Source organism: Astatotilapia calliptera, chromosome 11 (assembly GCF_900246225.1).
Source record: "Astatotilapia calliptera chromosome 11, fAstCal1.2, whole genome shotgun sequence".
NCBI lineage: Eukaryota > Metazoa > Chordata > Actinopteri > Cichliformes > Cichlidae > Astatotilapia > Astatotilapia calliptera.
In genome coordinates, this window is record NC_039312.1 from 13,550,953 (window position 1) to 13,569,402 (window position 18,450).

Consider the following 18,450-nt stretch of genomic DNA (forward strand, 5'->3'; position numbering starts at 1 on the left):
CTTGCCATCGCCTGTGTGTGAATGGGTGAATGACTGAATGTAGTGTGAAGCGCTTTGGGGTCCTTAGGGACTAGAAAAGCGCTATACAAAATGCAGGCCATTTAGCATGTAAAGTTTTCATTGATCTATGGCTGCCACATGACTTTGAGCCTCCTCCTCGTGCGTCGAACTTACAGACTGCCAGTGTAACTATGTCCTCTTTTCAGCTATGAAGGAATTATTATTTAATAATATTTTGGCTAAAATTAATTTTAGGCTGTGACCTCTAAATGGCACCAACATTTTAAAAATGACCATAAAGTTGTATTAAGAAAGACTTGACTGACATGATAACCTATTTTATAAATATTCAGTCAGCAGAAGTGTAACAGTCCAGTGGATAAGGGATTATATTTTGTAATGTGCTTCTCACTCTCTCTTCATTTTCATGCTCTCTCGTGTTTTCATTGCACCCAAAACACATCTCAGATGTAATATTTCTATTTCCAGAGATTATCATTATCAAGGCACAGAGAAATGCAGCGTGATGAGCCACATTTTACTGTAGGTCATGTGATCCTTGGGTAGTGTTGAGGAGGCCTAGTCAGCTGGTTTCCATCAGGGGTTGAGTGTGGCCTATAGAATATATAAGGAGAAGAGCTCACCAGTCTTCCTCCCTCTTCTCTTTGCAGATCACCTCCATAGGCTAATGGATTCTTGCTGCTGCTCACTCATTCTGATACACACAATTTACATGCATTTTTGTTTTTATAGATAAAAAAAAAGCTCACTCTTGATGTTTGGATGTGTGGACACTCTCATTTTATTCCCTCTATAATTACATTAATTCATTTCAATCACTGAGAATGTGTACAAAACCAACAACAGTCCCACACCGGTATGAAGGGTGTGGTGAGCTAAGCTTGTACACCAAACTCTTTGGTTGGGGCTAAAATGCCTTAACAGCGTCACAAAAACTAAGAACAAAGTCACACAAATCTGTGCACTACATACACAGTTAAATCACATAATGTGACCACACATTTTCTCATAGACCCATACTCAGTCTGACTAGTCCCAGACTGTTTACTGTTAAAATTAATCAGATTTGAGCCACCTCCACACTGGCCTTTACTTTTTTGACTCAAGGGCTCTATCTATTTTCAGAAAAAGCTTCAATTCTTTCATAATCAAAGGTATGAGGGTGGAAATGCTGAGTTCATTCTGAATGGTCAGGCTAACAAGGTTACCACCCAAAGGGCACAAAGTCTCATTATACAAGCAGCTCTACTTTATCTCTACACTTTGGAAAATGAGTTCCAAGAAACCTGATTGATATTAAATATTACCTGGATTCACCCTGTTAGGTTTAATTACAAGGGAAGAAGAAGAAGAGATAAGATCTCTCACACAGAAGCCACCACAATGGTCATGCATGGTAAAATTCAAATTACTTTAAAAAACTCATCTTAGGCAATGTCTGACTAACAGGCTAATAGCTACTGTTACATAGCTGGTTCCTCAAATTCACCATTCAGTGTGTTAAAAAGCCAATATATTGTGAGTCTTACACCAGTCGTCACACACATTATCTCAAGATGTTCGTAAAGCTGTGGCTTGGCAACTGTCTGTAATAGTTCAGCAATAAAAGTAATGAAAAGACTGCATTACTTCCAGCCCTAACTCCTGAAATTCTCAATAACTGATAACAGCCTTTTCCTTTTTGCCAATATCTGATAGAGCAATGATGCTTGAAATCTATCCTTCCCCTTGCAAAAAAAAAGTGCTCTCAAGCATGCCCAGTTCATTTCAGGAAGAGCTAAGAGCCAGATGCAGTGTTTCTAATTCATAAAAATAGGCACGTTCTACTCATTGGAAACCCCTACAAAACCTGTGCTCTGATATCAAGAAAATCAAGAAAAAAGCTTCACCTCCAGCAGAGATTTGCATGGAACAGCAGCATGCATGAATTCTGTGCAGCCTGAATACATCCTCTGTGAGTCAGTGGGACACAAACGAGGGCTAAAAGGCTTCTGCTGCTTTTGATTGTGACCATTCTTTTTATTTTTTTTATTTTTTTTGCAATTTGTCATTAAGCCCCCTAAAGCCTGGTACCAAAACACAGGCATCTGTTAAAGTTAGAGCCGTCTAATGGGATTTTACATTCATTATTGTCACCAAAACGAATGTTGTTGAATTCTTAAGGTCTAAAAAACACATTTAAGTCTGTTTGCCAGGCCCTTTGCGGGCACACAATATCCAAAATATTAATAGCATGCACACAAATGATATGTTTTATTACACTGAAATACTCTTGTGTCTGTTTGCTTTGCTTGTTTTGCGCCTGACCTTTAAAATAACAATTATTTTGAGCATTCAGAGGTCACATGCAATTGAATCACGCCCAAATTGAATGTCTGTTGAGATGTGAGTGCACTCCATTCTGCTTGCGGCCTCACCAGTTACTGTTCACCGGGAGGCACGCCGAGTGTCGAGTTGCACTTGTGGTAATCTGAAAATCTGGCAGGAGCAGAAAGTACGGAGTTATTCCACCTTGACCTGTCCTCATCTACGCCTTTCACCCGCCTTGCCGCTGCTGCCGGAAGAGCTCGATAAACCCGTGAGCATTTCATTTTCCAACACAGCTCAGGGTAACGGAGCACAAAACCAACGGCAAGGCTGTCAGGAGAGAAGAAGAAAGGCAAACAATAGACAGGAAAAAAGACTTTACTCTCTGACATGGAAGCAATCACTGTCCACAAGGAAACGCTTTACAAGCAGAACATGCTGTAAATGCATTAAAAAAAAAGACAAAAAAAGTCTGTCCACGTTATGAAATATGTCAGGTGAAGGCAGCAAACTGGATTTAAACAAGGGCTGCCTGACATTCAAGGCAGGGGCGGCAGATTGCTGTAAAGTTAGATGGATGCGAGTAACCTTTCAAGTAGCTTAACAGCATCGTGAAACAAATATGCTGCCAATTTAACCTGCTGCATTTGATAGCAATAAACTAATTACAAAGACTGTAAACAAATGACTTTGACACAACGCAGCCATATGTCCAATTCAAAGATTTAGCATGCTTCAGCAAAGGTCCGTCTTGATTTCTGTCGGTGCCTACTTGCTAACACAGTAATGTCAAGCTGTGCAGGATGCAGTAATAACACTCTGCAGATGTGTAGCTGAGATCAAAAAGGATGGCCATATTTCCAAGAAAATCTCTAGTTCCTTCAGGATTTGAGGCTGATGCCAGAAGTGGTTTCTTCCTGGATGTTTCCTGTCTGTGTCATTGAAAGGCAAACAGTAATACAGTGTATTACAAATCCAGTTCCCAAAAAGTTTAAAGACAGTGTAAAATGTAAACAACAGAATGCATTGATTTCTAAATCTCACAAGCATGTATTTTATTCAATCGTAACAGAACATAGAAAACTTCTCAAATGTCTAACAGGCCAGTAAGATGGCTGGGTATAAAAAGAGCATCTTAAAGAGGCAGAGGTTCATCACTCTTAAAAAAAAGGAAAAAGGAAAAAAAAGAACTACATCTAAATTTTACGAAATAATATTTTGGAATAATTTCAAAATAATGTTTCCCAATGTAAAATTGCAAATACTTCTAGTGTTTTGAACCTGGAGAAATCTCTGTATACACAAGGGACAAAGCTGAAAGTCAGTATTGGATGCCAGTGATCTTTGGCCCCTCAGGCAGCATTACATTGAAAACATGGACATGACTGCACGGGTGCAGGAACAATTCCAGAAAGCCCTGTCTGTGAACACAAATCTCCATGCCATCCACAAATGCAGGTTACAGTTCTGTCATGCAAAGAAGAAGCCTTATATAAAGATCATGCTGCTAGGTTCACTTAAAATGGACTTAGGCAGAGTGAAATACTGCTCTGTGCTCAAAATTTGAAATTGCTTTTGGAAAACATAAACAAATTGTCTTCTGGACAAAGATTGGCCATCCAGCTTTTTAACAAGCCTGCATCTCTGATAGTGTGGGGACTTTTCTGGGAAGGCTTTGCATATTTGAGAAAAACAATGCTAAACTGCACACTGCATCTATCACAACAGCGTGTCTTCATACCAGAAGAGTTAAGAGTGAGGAACTGGCCTGCCTGCAGTCCAGACCTTTCACCAACCGAAAACATTTGGAGCATGATGAAAAGGAAAACACATCAAAGAAACTCCAGGAGCTATAATCCTGTATTGGACACGAATAGGATAACATTTCTCTCCCAAAAGTCAAGCAGCTGGTCTCCTTAGTTCCCAAATGTCTATGTTGTTAAAAGAAGAGTGAATGCTACACAGTGGTAAACATGACCCTGTCTAAAGTTTGTAAAAACCCACATGAAACACACAGTCATGAAATTTAAAATAGGCTGATATGTTCCTGGATTCTGTTTTTAATTACATTTTTGGAAACATTTTCCCAACGTTTTTGCAATTGGCTTTGTATAAAAAGTTCCCACGGGAGCTCGCACAAAGGAAAAAATGTCTGAATGATTTAATTAAAAGTTTCAAGGAAGCTCCAAATGTGGCTCCAAATGAACGATATTGCTATATTGAAGCTACTTCACCTATAAACAAGCAACAATTTACAAAATCACATGTGCAAACAGCTGACTTATTACAGAGTGGATTAAAAAGGCGACACAGTAAAATCCATTTTCCTAATCAGCACGAGGGTAAGGAGCACCATGGTAGACTCATTCTTTATTTAAAGCAATTCACATCAGGTACAATTCTTGTTAAGGGTCTTTGAGCTTATTAACTGGTTGTATGCATGCTCAATCATTCAGGTAAGGATGACTGAGCATGCATGGTTAAAATTCACTGAGATTCACCTGTAGTGCTCAACAATAATACATTTCTATAGATGAAGAGCAAATTCTAAAAATCCTGAGTAGAGCTGGAGATTAGTGGTTACATTTATTAGCAGAATGGCAGATATTTTGCAGTTTTACTGCAAAAAATAAAACGGTCAAACTGTTTTTCTCTTGCAAGAATTTGCAGCATTTCTGTCGTTGCTTTTTTTTTTAATAGTACACAGCGCATCTTCTAGTTTTTGATTGCTGCCTGCAAGACAACTCAAGCGACTTGAAAATGTCACTTTGGACTCTTGGAAATTGGCTGGTATTAATTTATTTTCACTGTTGCTGTTTAGAGGGAAAAAAGTCAGCGTGCCCCTGTGTTATTTCCATAATGTATTTTTAGTCGCTTTTCCGCCACGTTATTCACAGAACAATAAGTTAACAGTTCATGCATGACATTCTTGTCAACTTGGATTTGAAAAAAGACTCCCCAAGTCTTCTGAGGGATCACAACAATCTGAGGGAACACACACAGACACACACATGCACACTAAGGTCAACATCTGCTAAACAATCTTCGTCTGCTTGTGATTTGATTATTGTTCATATTATTGAGTAACCAAAACTTAAAAACTGGTCAAATAAGACAAATGAGAGCTTTTCTAATCAGAAAAGTGCATCAGAATGTACATTTCCTTTTTACTGGGTGAAATAAGGCAGACATTATAAAAATGACACTGCAACCAAGTACCATTTGTTATAACATGTTTCGGCAGTTTATTTTCTTTCTATGATAAAAGCCATTTAAGCCAATCAGACCATGACTGGCGAACGATATTGTTTTGTGGTTTATTGCACATTTGACAGACCAGCCCTGTGATCAGAGCAGCATTTGCACCTTGGCCGTAAAGTATCACAAACAAACTGAATCTGACAAGGAAAATTACTTTGACGTTCAGTTTTAATGGGATGGTTTCGGAAACACGTAGAATAAACAGTATTCCATTAATTCTCTCTCTCTCTCTCGCTCTCCCCCCCCCCCCCCCCCCTATTTCTTGGGAGGTGGTATTGATGCTGACGTGCAGCGGTAGAGCCCAGCCCCTGCTCTAATCTGAGAGGAAAAAGTCCCGACGCGGAGAAAGAAGCAACAGACTGGATCGGCGCGGTCGCTGCGCGCTCGGGTCAGGTGCGCGCCGGGAGAGCGACTCCAAAACGCGCAGCTGCAAAGCTGATTTAACGCTGCACAAAAACCGAGATCGCTTTGAAATATACACAAATATAATATAGAAAGCTAAGAGGGGGATTTACCGAAGTCTCGACACAAAGACACAGGAGAGCAATAATACTGTCTGCAGGAACGCTGATGGAAACGTACCTGACCATAAACCCTTGCCCAGAAAATTCCGTGCAATGAAGCAGCACAGACCAGCTGCAGGTGCCTTTGCTTACCTTTTAACTTAATCCGAAGAGCAAAGAATAAATAATGAACTTGACAGACTCTGTTTGGCTCTTGGAAGAGCCCTGGAACCTCAGCCGTGTGGAGGAGGAGGAGGACGAGAAACTTTTATTCGGGATCGGCACGGATAATTTCATCACGCTTCTGGTTTTCGGGCTCATCTTTACGCTCGGCGTGCTGGGCAACTCCATGGTGATCACCGTGCTGGCCCGGAGCAAACCGGGAAAACCTCGAAGCACCACCAACATATTCATCCTGAACCTAAGCATAGCAGACCTGTCTTACTTGCTCTTCTGCATCCCTTTCCAGTCCACTATCTACATGATGCCCACTTGGGTGCTCGGTGCGTTTATTTGCAAATTCATCCACTACTTCTTCACTGTTTCTATGCTGGTCAGCATCTTCACCCTATCCGCTATGTCAGTGGACCGATACATTGCCATCGTTCACTCCAGAAAGTCGTCCTCTATTCGGGTGGCGAAGCACGCTCTTATTGGTGTGGTGGTGATTTGGATACTCTCCCTGGCCATGGCTGCGCCTATCATGTATTACCAGAATATTTTTCAGAGAGGGGAAAATCACACCTTTTGCTGGGAAGTGTGGCCGGATCAGAACCAGAAGAAGATCTATGTGGTTTGCACGTTTATCTTTGGTTATGTGCTGCCTCTGCTGCTCATTTCTTTCTGTTATGCAAAGGTAAGAAAAGGCTGTTCACACAGGTCAGTGATATAATTAGAGGAATTACTGCTAAAGAAATGTACATTTGACTTCTGTATCCCTTGTTTACAGGTGTTAAATCACTTGCACAAAAAACTAAGAAATATGTCCAAAAAGTCAGAGGCATCAAAGAAAAAGGTACGTATCATAGCGATGTGTTGGGTGGTTGGGGAATAGCCATTATAGTATAGCCACTGATAGTTTATGCATTCATTTTTTTGAATAAAGAATAAGAATTCACTCAAGTATTTGGCCGACCACAGTCCAGCACCTATAATTTGGTGCAGGAATAGCCATACACCAAATCATTACCTCCGACTCTCCCTTGTAGCCAGAATAATAAATATAAATGCAATATTGTGTACGTGTACTATTAACTGGTGCACTTGAGCTTGATGGCCAAAAGGTAATGCACAATCAAGCTGCCATCTAGACTATCATACTCTTTGGAGGTCATTTGACTTTCCTGAGAGTAGCTATCTGCAGTCGCCTACTTGATTACCGATACGTCTGTCTGTTATATGTCACAGCATCTGATAACTGCTTACAATGTTACAAAGCCAGGAGTACAGACTCCCGGTCAGTTGGGGAGATGGACCGATGAGGATTTACATGTGCTTTCGTGCGTACTTCTCTAGAAACATGCTTTTATGACCTGAAACCTAAACAACTGTGGAAAGTGAATCGGGAATTTCTGATGTTCTGATGATTTATTGTGTTTGCTATGCGGGGAGTCCTGGAAGAGATTGTCACACCAATAACTTTGTGATAAATGGTCGTCCAACAAATCATTAAACCCTGTAATACATAAATTACGTTTGCAGGTACTGAGAGACTAAAATGAATGTCAGAAGAGAGCACTTTTACACACTTTCAGAGGGAATCAGCAGCTGCAGTGAGGAAAAATACAAGCCGGTGTAAAACTGACAAAGATGAGAATTTTATACTGAAAACTGGATCATGTGTATGCACTTTTGATGAATATGCATGTTTTGTGTTTCCTTGGCAGTATCTCTCTGATTAGTCCAGTGTGTCTTAGGAGAAGTGTTTAGTAATACCTACAGTCCTTATAGGTCAGAGGTGTCGAACTCCAGGCCTCGAGGGCCGATGTCACGCAGGTTTCAGATGAGTCCTTGATCCAACACAGCTTATTTAAATGGCTAAATGACCTCCTCAACATGTCTTGAAGTTCTCCAGACGCCTGGTAATGAACTAATCATTTGATTCAGGTGTGCTGACCCAAGGTGATATCTAAAACCTGCAGGACACCGGCCCTTGAGGCCTGGAGTTCGACACCCCTGTTCTAGGTTATTACTTTATTACTTTTATTTCTATCATTTAATCTACAAACAGGTTAGAGGGATTTAAGCTACTTACACTTCTTTGTCTTTCCTCTTATGGTGTGAAATGGCAGACACTAAATGAAACACACTTTCAAGAGGAAACTATTTTTGGACTGACACGTGTTCTGGCACAAGCACAACAGTGAATCAAACCCCTGGTTGATTTCTCAGCAGCCTGACTCAGAGACTAACTTGGCTGGTACCAGTAACTTAACCACAGTGGCTTGGTCATATTATATGAAGAATAGTCTGGGCTGCAGCTTGGAGTGCTGGGAAATATGCTTTACAGCTTTCTTGATTTAATTAAAAAAATCTCTTATCAGTCCTTTAAAAATACAGCGAGGAGGTGGCTTAGCTTATCTCAACATACAGTAAATACTGGAAGCTGCTATTACCCGCGTACAGTGCTAATGAACTTCTTTCCTGTCGTAACAGTATAAACTGGGCTATGAATTAAAACTATGGGGGCTTTGCAGACATTTTCCCACAGATTTATTGAAAACATAATTCATATAACAAAGTAGCACATACTGTTGGGTCTATACTTTGTTAGACAAATAAACCACAGTGGATTTTAATTCAAACAGATATGATTGAAGTGCAGACTTTAAGCTTTAATTCAAGAAGCTTTGTAAAAATGATAATTTACTGGTTAAGGAATTACAGCAATTTATATACACAGTGTCCCATTTTCAGAGGCTCTAAAGTATTTGGACAATTGACTGAGAAGGTGAGTAGCGTTACCTTGTTTTTCATGAAAAAAGAAGCAGACACATTATCTGGATGGAGGGATGGACAATATCTGAAGTTAATTCAAAGTGTTGAATTTATAGTTGATAGCTTTTCACTGTATTTTTAATATGAGACCTAAGGCGGTGTCAGATGTTTGGCAAGGGAGGCCAAAAAACAAAACAAACCTCTCAGAGAGATAGCATAAAACTTGAAGAGAGGCCAAAACAATAATCTGGTTCATTTTTCAAAAGAATGAATGAACTGGCCAGCTCAGCAACACTGTAAGAACAGAAGATAACTAAAGTTCATGATGACAAAATTCTGTGTGAGGTTAAGATAAACCACTTTGCAAAATCTAACCAATTAAAGAACACTCTCAAAGAGTTCGGTACGCCTTCATGAATGCAAGAACAGAAGATTTACCACTGGCTACGCTAGCAGCAGTTTAGACTTTGCCAGAAAACATCTACAAGAGTCTGCAGAGTTCAGAGAAATCTTTGGGGAGATGAAACGAAGATGAACTTGTACCAGGATAACCTCAAGTGAGCAGTATGGAGAATGAAAGAAGCAGCTCATGATGTGAAGCATACAGCACTATCTGTAAAAACTTGGAGGAGACAACTTATGGTTGTCAGTAGAAATGTATCACTGGTGTTTATTGATGACATGACCGCTGATAGAAGTAGGAGGATGAATTATGAAGAAAACTCTCTGGTCAGATTCAGCAAAATGCTGCAAAAACAATCAGACAGTGCATCAAAGTGCAAATGGTTTTATAAGCGAAAGCTGCAAAGCAATCCAAGTTTCTAAAGTCCCAGACATGGAATGTTCTTCAAATGCCAACGGAGTCACCTGAGCTCGACCAAGTTGAGCAGCGTTTTGTGTTCATAAATGCAAGACTGAATACAAAACGACCCACAAACAAGCAGCAACGGAAGGTGGTTGAAATCAATGTAAAGCATCTCAAAGGAGGAAGACATGATGTCCATGAGTTCAAGACTTCAGGCAGTCACTGCAATTCTTATTCTATTTAAAACAGTCCTCAGTTCATGCAAACCCTCTGGGGTCAAGTTAAACCTCTTGAATTAAAGTCCAAGGAGCTTGAAAAAGACAGCGACTGGACTAATTATAGTTTTTCGAAGATGCCTCACCTCTCATCCACGAGGCTTCTTCTTTTCAAGGGCCTAGACTACCATGACTTTGATGACTGGGAACATACACAGACTCTTGAATTAAAGCTGTGGGTTTGTACTTCAATCACATATTAACTATGGTGGTTTACAGAGGCAAAACTAAAAAAAATGCATCTTTGTCCAGTAAATTATGGACCTGACTGTTTTGTCCAAAAAACACCAAATTTCTCAGGCTCACAATTACAACTTGAAAGCTGACCTGAAGGTTTAATCTGCGATAAGATGATGTTATGTAAGAGCAGACCATTTCAGGACATCCTGTTGTCTCCATCTTACTGCCTGTCAAAAATAATCCCACAAATAACACCCCAATAAAATGAATCGGTGAACTTAGCTGTTCCCCACTTTTTCTGGGTTGTAGGCTATAACTGAGAGGTATCAGAGTCCTATCAGTTTACTGTACATGAATGAAAATCTGCATATTTTTCAAAATGCTGATTAAATCCATTACGTCTAAAACATATCAAATCCTGATGAGCCAGATGAGCAAAAATCCGACTGACATTCTGGTTCTAATCTTCTTTTTCATACTATTAGCACACAGACATATTATCAAGGGTTTCCCTCCATAAAAGATGAAAATCAACAGGTAAAAAGAATAAATTGCATCTGGTGAAAGCAAAGGGAATTTGTGCAGAAATGGGTTTAACTTAGGTCTCAGCTGCTCTCTGTCAGGCTGGTGAAATATATTGTTAAAAGCAGCTGGGAAGACCAAGGTTGCTCCCATGGCTGTTGTGAAACACAACCAATGTTCTTATCGACTTCAGCCTCACAGAGGAGGAATCACACAGCCTTCAAAAGTCACAACACAACACACTGTCAACACACAAATCTAGGAAACCATAGGGAATACGAACCTTTCTTTTCTGCAAGGTCTTTGCAAGGAGTTGATTTTTTATATATGTGTCACATATATGCTACAAATCCTTTCTGATTATATGTGTCTGGATTTTTTTCTGTTTTAAATCTGAGGTTGAGGAGCCATGCAGTAAGCAGTGTTAAATCTTAGGAGTTTGAGTCTGTTATGCAGATGGAAAACACAGATGGTTATAGATAATTACAAAAATAAATGTTTGGCCAAGTCATTCTGAAATTATTTAAGAATGTGTGTAGGCTGTAATATGCATATCTGAAGCCTGGGAGACTGAATGAATTGACTGACACCCAACAGCATGCAGTAATTTCCCAGTGACTTCGGGAGTAATGAGAACAATGTTGAATGAACATTTAAAAAGAGCTGCAGAAAACTGTGAATCCAAATGATATTTTTTGATTACTAGTGATGATTAGTTGTGGAAATATCAAAAATGTAGCACAAACTTGCCAAATGATAATTTCCCAACATGATAACAGTTTTTCTTGTGTTTCTCTTTGAAGAAAAGTCATCTTGGTGTCCATTTTTGACTTTAAAAACTCGAAAGAATCACCTTTGGGTTGTTAGGTAAATCAGTTCTTGAGTGATGAGCTAAAAGTTTATGACAGAAGGTGTTTCTGCTGCAGTCGTTTACAATAACCTAACGACTGCCTCTCTGTGGGTTTAGGGGAAGATGTGAATGTTTTATGGACACCATTCAAACAAAACCCTGCTTTTACTGTAATACTGCGCTAAAACTGTGAGAACCTGTTCATAGTCACCGTGTCTTTGTGTCTATGTGTGTAGTTGTGTTGGGGTCAGAAATATTTCTCTGGCCAGTGCTAACTTGTATCAAGACAAAAATGTTTACCTACAGTACCATGTGACTGGTAAAATATTTTTTTAAAACTATATTTATTGTAATTTATCAATGCAGTACTGTATTTTGTTACAGTTAAATAAGGATCGCAGGGCATTTCATCAGACCGCACAAATATTAGCCATATAAAATAGCATTATACTCTAAAGTCGCTCATGTGAACATGTTGCCTATACACACAGCACTGAACAGTATCTGGAGTCAGGTTAGTGGCTGGAATGTTTGACTCCATCAATATGCTCAGAAGTTCCTAACAGTGATTCTAACGATGCACACAGCAGCGTTCTTTTAGCGCCCGTGAATACTGCTTACCAACCAAAAGACATATCCACCGTGATATCACCATTTGGTTTAAAACTCTGCATTTGGCAGTCATGTTAGCTTTTTTTTGGATCAAAAGCACCACATTTAGATGAGAGTATGAACTGTTGCTTTAATAGCAAACACGTTAGTTTGGATAGCAAGCTAAACTCTATGCTAGCAACACATTTTTGCTAAGTAATACACACACAGCACACATTTCCACACAGCAAGCCATAATTACTCAGATAATCCATTAAAAATTCTACAAACGTTCACCCCACTCAGAGTTGTCTTTTTTAATAGGCTGTAATCATACTTTTTAATGCTGTAAAGTTGAGCATTTCAAAACAGGAGTCTGTGGCGAAAGACTTGCTTTTTGGAGTCAAGTGGCACCGAGCTGAACTTCAGTTTTTGGCACTTCTTCATTGGTGTCATTTTTCTGCTTTACAGATTGTGCCTTTTTAGACTGAACCAAACAGCAATGCTGAAATCTACAACACCAAAACAATTAGGTTACCATCGAGACCTTACAGTCAGCTGATTTAGCAACTTTCTGGCATTTTTTGTGCTTGCCATAAAAATGTTTTTTAAAACCTTGTAGGTTGCATAGTTGTCATACAAGGAAATGACATATTAGGCTTTTCATTTTTCATAACAGTAAAAATACTGCATCTCAGAATGCTCTCCAATGAGGTGAAAATCTGTGCACTCATATTCATTTAGTTGAGAATATTTTCACTTTACACTTAACATCAGCTCTGTTACTTCTGACAGCTACTTGCTCAGATGGTTGGCTAAATATTATTTCTAACTTATACCCATCAAAACTTGGAAAGCTGAATTCCTGATTCAGGATTTTCAATATTTCCGTTATCTTTGATGAGAAGTAATTAGCCCTGCAATAAATCTTCTTACTACCTCAGCAAATCAAGGAGCATGTAATTAGTTTTTCTTCCTTTTTTTTTTGTTTGTAGGAAGAATAACATCGTTTAATTTCTTCTTCTTGGATATTATGTAAATTTAATAATAATAATAATGGATTGCATTTATATAGCGCTTTTCGGGACCCCTCAAAGCGCTTTACAATACCACTATTCATTCACTCTCACATTCATACACTGGTGGAGGCAAGCTACAGTTGTAGCCACAGCTGCCCTGGGGCAGACTGACAGAAGCGAGGCTGCCATATCGCGCCATCAGCCCCTCTGGCCATCACCAGTAGGCGGCAGGTGAAGTGTCTTGCCCAAGGACACAACGACCGAGACTGTCCGAGCCGGGGCTTGAACCGGCAATCTTCCGATTACAATTTGATTTATGATAACTGTCACATCATTTTACAGGTTTTGTAAGTAGCTACAGAAATGAGTTTATGACACAGACTGTGGATGAAATGCCACCAGTGACTCATTAAGTGTCGGGTGAAAAGGCATTTAAAGTACGTCTGCTTTTTCAAGGTTTTTAGGCCGTACTTGAAAATATTTAAACAGCTGTCTAAGGTCAGATCTGCTGTTTTTGTTCATACCAGTTCTTTGTTAACTTCATCCACTGCTCACGCACTATTTGCCTTGGGCACTGTGCTTAAGTTGATTGTTTTCTAATTGATAAATATGTTCAAAACTCTCTTAACTTTTTTGGGGGAAAACAGCTGTAATACAGAAGAACAGAACAGTCAACACAGCTGTCATGAGATTTAAGAATTAAACAAGTATGCCACATTGCCATGCTACTGAGTAAACCTAACAAAAATAACACGTAGCATTTGCAAATAGGAATCACCCAAATGTGCATGTAGAGATGTTAAAAGTCACTTATGTAATGTTGATTAATTAAAGTCTGTGGTATGGGATCATAATATTATCAGTGCAAAGTTCTCAGTATTTACTGTTAAACTCTAAAATGATTAAATGTAAATGGGGGTATGAGAAGGTTTATTGATGTGTGATGAGCTCCTTGATCCTCAGGCCAAAGAAAAATGGCATATCAACAAAGAATATTAATCCATTATCTTCTGAGTTGTTGGACATTAGTCATCCAAAGTCTCCTGAAGCGCACTTTAGTTTGGCTTGAAGCCAGAGCCTGCTTACTCTCTCTCTCTTTCACTTGCTGTCAATGGACTGTCTGACAGATCTCTCCACACACTTCCATTGCTGATGCAGAGATAAGAATGCAGTGATGTGCATACTGCTGCCAAAATCTAAGATATTGGTTAGCAAAAATAACTCATAATGTTTCTCAAGCAATGCATACTTAAAAATGAGCATGGTCTCAAAGACTTCTACTGGAGGGCAGGAACTTGATTATAGGATGTTAATGATCTCACACAATTTTTACAATGCAGATTGGTCCCAAACATGCCACTATCTCATCAATGACTTTCCAAGCTTTATTCTTCTATCGTAAACAAGACTTCAAGCTTAAATAGAATATTAAATTCTGTATTTGTTATCCTTGTGGATACTGACAAAATCTTACCTTTTTCCCTTTCCTTTGTGGATCCCAGACTGCTCAGACGGTGCTTGTGGTGGTGGTGGTGTTCTGCCTGTCGTGGCTCCCTCATCATGTAGTTCACCTCTGGGTGGAGTTTGGGACCTTCCCGCTAAACCAAGCCTCCTTTGTATTGCGGGTGGCTGCACACTGCCTGGCGTACAGCAATTCATCAGTCAACCCGGTCATCTACGCCTTCCTGTCGGAGAACTTCAGAAAGGCCTATAAGCAGGTGTTTAAATGCCAGATTAGAACCAGTGACTCCCCGCTCAATGACATCAAGGACATTCGTAGCAAAGCGGATACGCCGCCCTCAACTAACTGCACAAATGTTTGACTTTTTCTTTTTCTGTCGCATGGATATCGCGAAAGCTGTAATATTCCACATAAGCGCTGTTAATTTCACCTGGACTAGAGGGGATAAGGCACCAGTGACTGCAGGACACGATTACTGCCTCTTTGATCCGGCTGTGATTGCTACTGTACATGTCATCACTAATGGAAAAAAAAAAACCTGTCTGAAACTGAGAAAAAGTCATCCTTCTTCGACAGTGACCTCTCTTAAACTGTAGAAAGTGAGTTTATTCAAATCAATGAATTTAAAACTCTGCATGAGGAAAAGAAAAACAAGATTGGTGCAGGTCCAATAAGTGGAAATTTTTCATAAAAAGTAAGAGTTGTATTAAAAGAAGCAACACATATATACCTGTAATACAGTCTGTTTAAATAAATAAATAAATACTTGTATGATTTTGCAGGATTTGGATTATTCAATGAAGAAGTAGTAAAGGATCACAAAATTCATGCATCTGATCCAGTGGTTGTTTTGCTATCTTTGTTTCTTTAGTGATGAAAGAGGTATAGGATAACATGCTAGCTGAGCTAGCTTGAATGAGCTCCTCTTAGCTAGCTGTTTCTAAAACAGGTGGCTCCTAGCTACATCCAAAACTGTTTCTACAAATTACATGTCATAAACTAGACACATTTAAGCCCAGTTTACGTGTTGCTAACTACTTTTAGCTTGGTATGCTAATGTTAACCCTGAAAACCTGGACAGTGAAAGCAAACAATGGTTTTCCGAAGACAGGAGTGTGATTATGGCGCAATAACTCTAAAAAGCTACTCTTTTGTTTCATAAAAAGGGTCTAGGATATGAAGGTCTTTAATAGTCCTAATGTGCTTGTGAATTCTAGTTAAATTAGTACCAAAAAGGCCCTTTTTAAAAAAGATTAGCAAGCATGACTCACTAATATCATGGAAACATACAATTTTGTTTCAAGTTAAGTTGAATGAAAGTTGGCTAATATTTAACTCTGTAGTGGATAACTTTTCTTTATTTTGTCTGTTGTTACAGACACCAGATTGAGAATTAAAACCAGTGCCAAAACTAGTTTACCAGGAAACTATAGGTGCCCATAGACTAAATCAACATTGTCTTAATTTATTTGGCAATGACTTGATTGTAATCCCCGTAGTCCATCTTTAGGGTTTAAGAGCCTGTTTTGATTTGATTGAACTATCAAACATGCTTTATAATCATCTTAAAGCAAATTTCATATGACTACAGACAATATTTTTGTGTAATAGACCTCTGGAGTTTGTGGTCAGTATCACAGCCATCTGTTTGGCAAATAGTCTGCTGTACCTCCCATTGAGGAAAAAATATGAAAGACTGGAACTAAAAGATTTTTTTAAATTGTTTTTCTACATATTGAAGTTGTAATCATCACTGTGTGTGTTTTGGGGTTGTTAAATAAGGTACATCTTAACTGCACTCATGACAAGGATCATATACATGAGTATTAAATGAGTAACATTTTTCAAGTAAGCTGTCCATCCCTGCTGATGGTCCTTCACCGTAGATTAAAAATAAAAGACCTACTATTTAAGTTGCACTCTGCTTGAGAAACAATGTATTTTATTATTACATTTGGTTGTAAATACTAAAAGCTAAAGCTTATATTCACATATGTCTTTGGAAATCTTGCTGTACTTGCTTATGATGCTACGTAAACAGTTTTCAGATTGTGTTGTGCTGTATCAATCAGCCTGGCTGTTGAATGTACCGATGCTTGTTGTACTTTTCCTGGTCGCCATCTTTGTAACCAAGAAAACAACAGAACAATGGAAATGAAGAATTTTAATGTTGTACAATATATGTGATGTGCCAAATCACCGTATAGTAGCTTTATCTCAGTGCAACAAAATAATTTAAACTACACAAGATGAGAGCTTTAAATACAGTACTGCTCGGTATTCTCTGTAACCACAAATACTCTGCTTAAGATTTTAGTCCACAGCACCATCTTTCTCCTGAGAACAGCAAATACCGGTAATCAGGGTCATCCGAGTCTTGCCCTCGCTCTCATTGAGGCTCTTAGATGTGAGAGTCGAGGCTTTTTCTGACAGAGATGCAGTTGATGACTTTGCTCACTGTATTGCTGACTGCACAGATAATTATACCCACAAAGGACTCAGGATTTTTTCTTTCTTTCTTTCTTTCTTTCTTTCTTTCTTTCTTTCTTTCTTTCTTTCTTTTTTTTTAAATAGGACGTGCTTGGAAACCACATCCTGATGGTGTAGGGAACATAGCTACTGATTTCCGTAAAAAGAGTTAATGAACAACATTTTTCTTTTTAATCAAGAATGTATTTTCAGTTTGATATCACTTTTTATTGCAGTCCCCAAATTACAGTATAACTATTTTAGTAATTATAGACTACTGATCAATATTAATCATATGTTTAGGCATATCTAAGTACAGGAGAAGAAGATCAGAGGATACAGACTAAGTGGTTCCAGCTTTTATTCTGCTTTATTTGTGTACTTTTTATTATTACTGCTAACGCTGTGAGCTCTTTTAATTTCTAGGCTCTATGAGAATTTTATCCCTGCGTTCCCTTTGGTATTTACTGTTTCATGAGTACAATGAATATACTGTAACTGTAATGTGACGGCTATTTTCTTACATGTTTTATTTTCATTTTGAAATGTAGATTTATGGATTAAACTTTCTTTCTTTTTTTTTTCTTCAAAATTCATCTACTCCATGCTCAGTAAAATGTTTTTTCTCATAAATAAAAATGGAATTAAAAACAGTATGGTAAAACCAAATGTATGCACATACCATTTTGTGAGTAAATGCAATAAATGTAATTCTTTCTAACTGTAAGTTTCTGGAGAGACACACATTTGTACAACTTTTAGTGCATTTTGTTTAGTGTGGCTTGCTTTTTGACTCTGATTCCTGTATTAAAACAGCTGTGATATAAAATCAAAATCTCACAAAACAATTATATAACTCTCTTTTAAGTATATTGATATCTGGATTGTATTATGAAATATATTCAGGCTTTTGATTGTGTCTTATGCAGTGCTGCTTGTATTATAGTCACATTAAACTCTGGCATTTCCTCGGTGGAGTTGTCTTATTCCATAAACAACACTTGCTCACATACATGAAATTTCACTGTGTTTATTCAAAAAGCGAATTCTTATGTCACACTGAGGCTTTATTTATAAAAGTGGCATTTTCTTAAGCCTCATTTATACCCCAAACCAACTCTCACCTTCTTGATTATCACTGTGTATAACTCAAAGTGCCAAAAGAATGAAACCATGGAGCAGACCCACACCAGTTCAGATCCCTCCAGTTTGTTTTTTTTAGATTACACAGTATAGAGAGTCCTGGCA

At 38.6% G+C, this 18,450-nt stretch overlaps 1 protein-coding gene across 1 annotated transcript; it reads left to right on the forward strand.

Annotated features, from left to right (window-relative positions):
* Positions 1 to 5,902: 5,902 nt before the first annotated feature.
* On the forward strand, positions 5,903 to 17,710 carry LOC113032688 (galanin receptor type 1). Its single transcript, XM_026185721.1, has 3 exons — positions 5,903 to 6,948; positions 7,042 to 7,107; positions 14,774 to 17,710. The coding sequence occupies exons 1-3, from the start codon at positions 6,280 to 6,282 to the stop codon at positions 15,092 to 15,094; spliced, it is 1,056 nt and encodes a 351-aa protein (XP_026041506.1). The 5' UTR covers positions 5,903 to 6,279; the 3' UTR covers positions 15,095 to 17,710.
* Positions 17,711 to 18,450: the final 740 nt, after the last annotated feature.

Coding starts and splice junctions, on each gene's coding strand:
- LOC113032688 (XM_026185721.1), top strand. CDS start 6,280: ATGAACTTGACAGACTCTGTTTGGCTCTTGGAAGAGCCCTGGAACCTC. Junction 6,949..7,041: donor TTTCTTTCTGTTATGCAAAG/GTAAGAAAAGGC, acceptor CCTTGTTTACAG/GTGTTAAATCACTTGCACAA. Junction 7,108..14,773: donor CAGAGGCATCAAAGAAAAAG/GTACGTATCATA, acceptor TGTGGATCCCAG/ACTGCTCAGACGGTGCTTGT.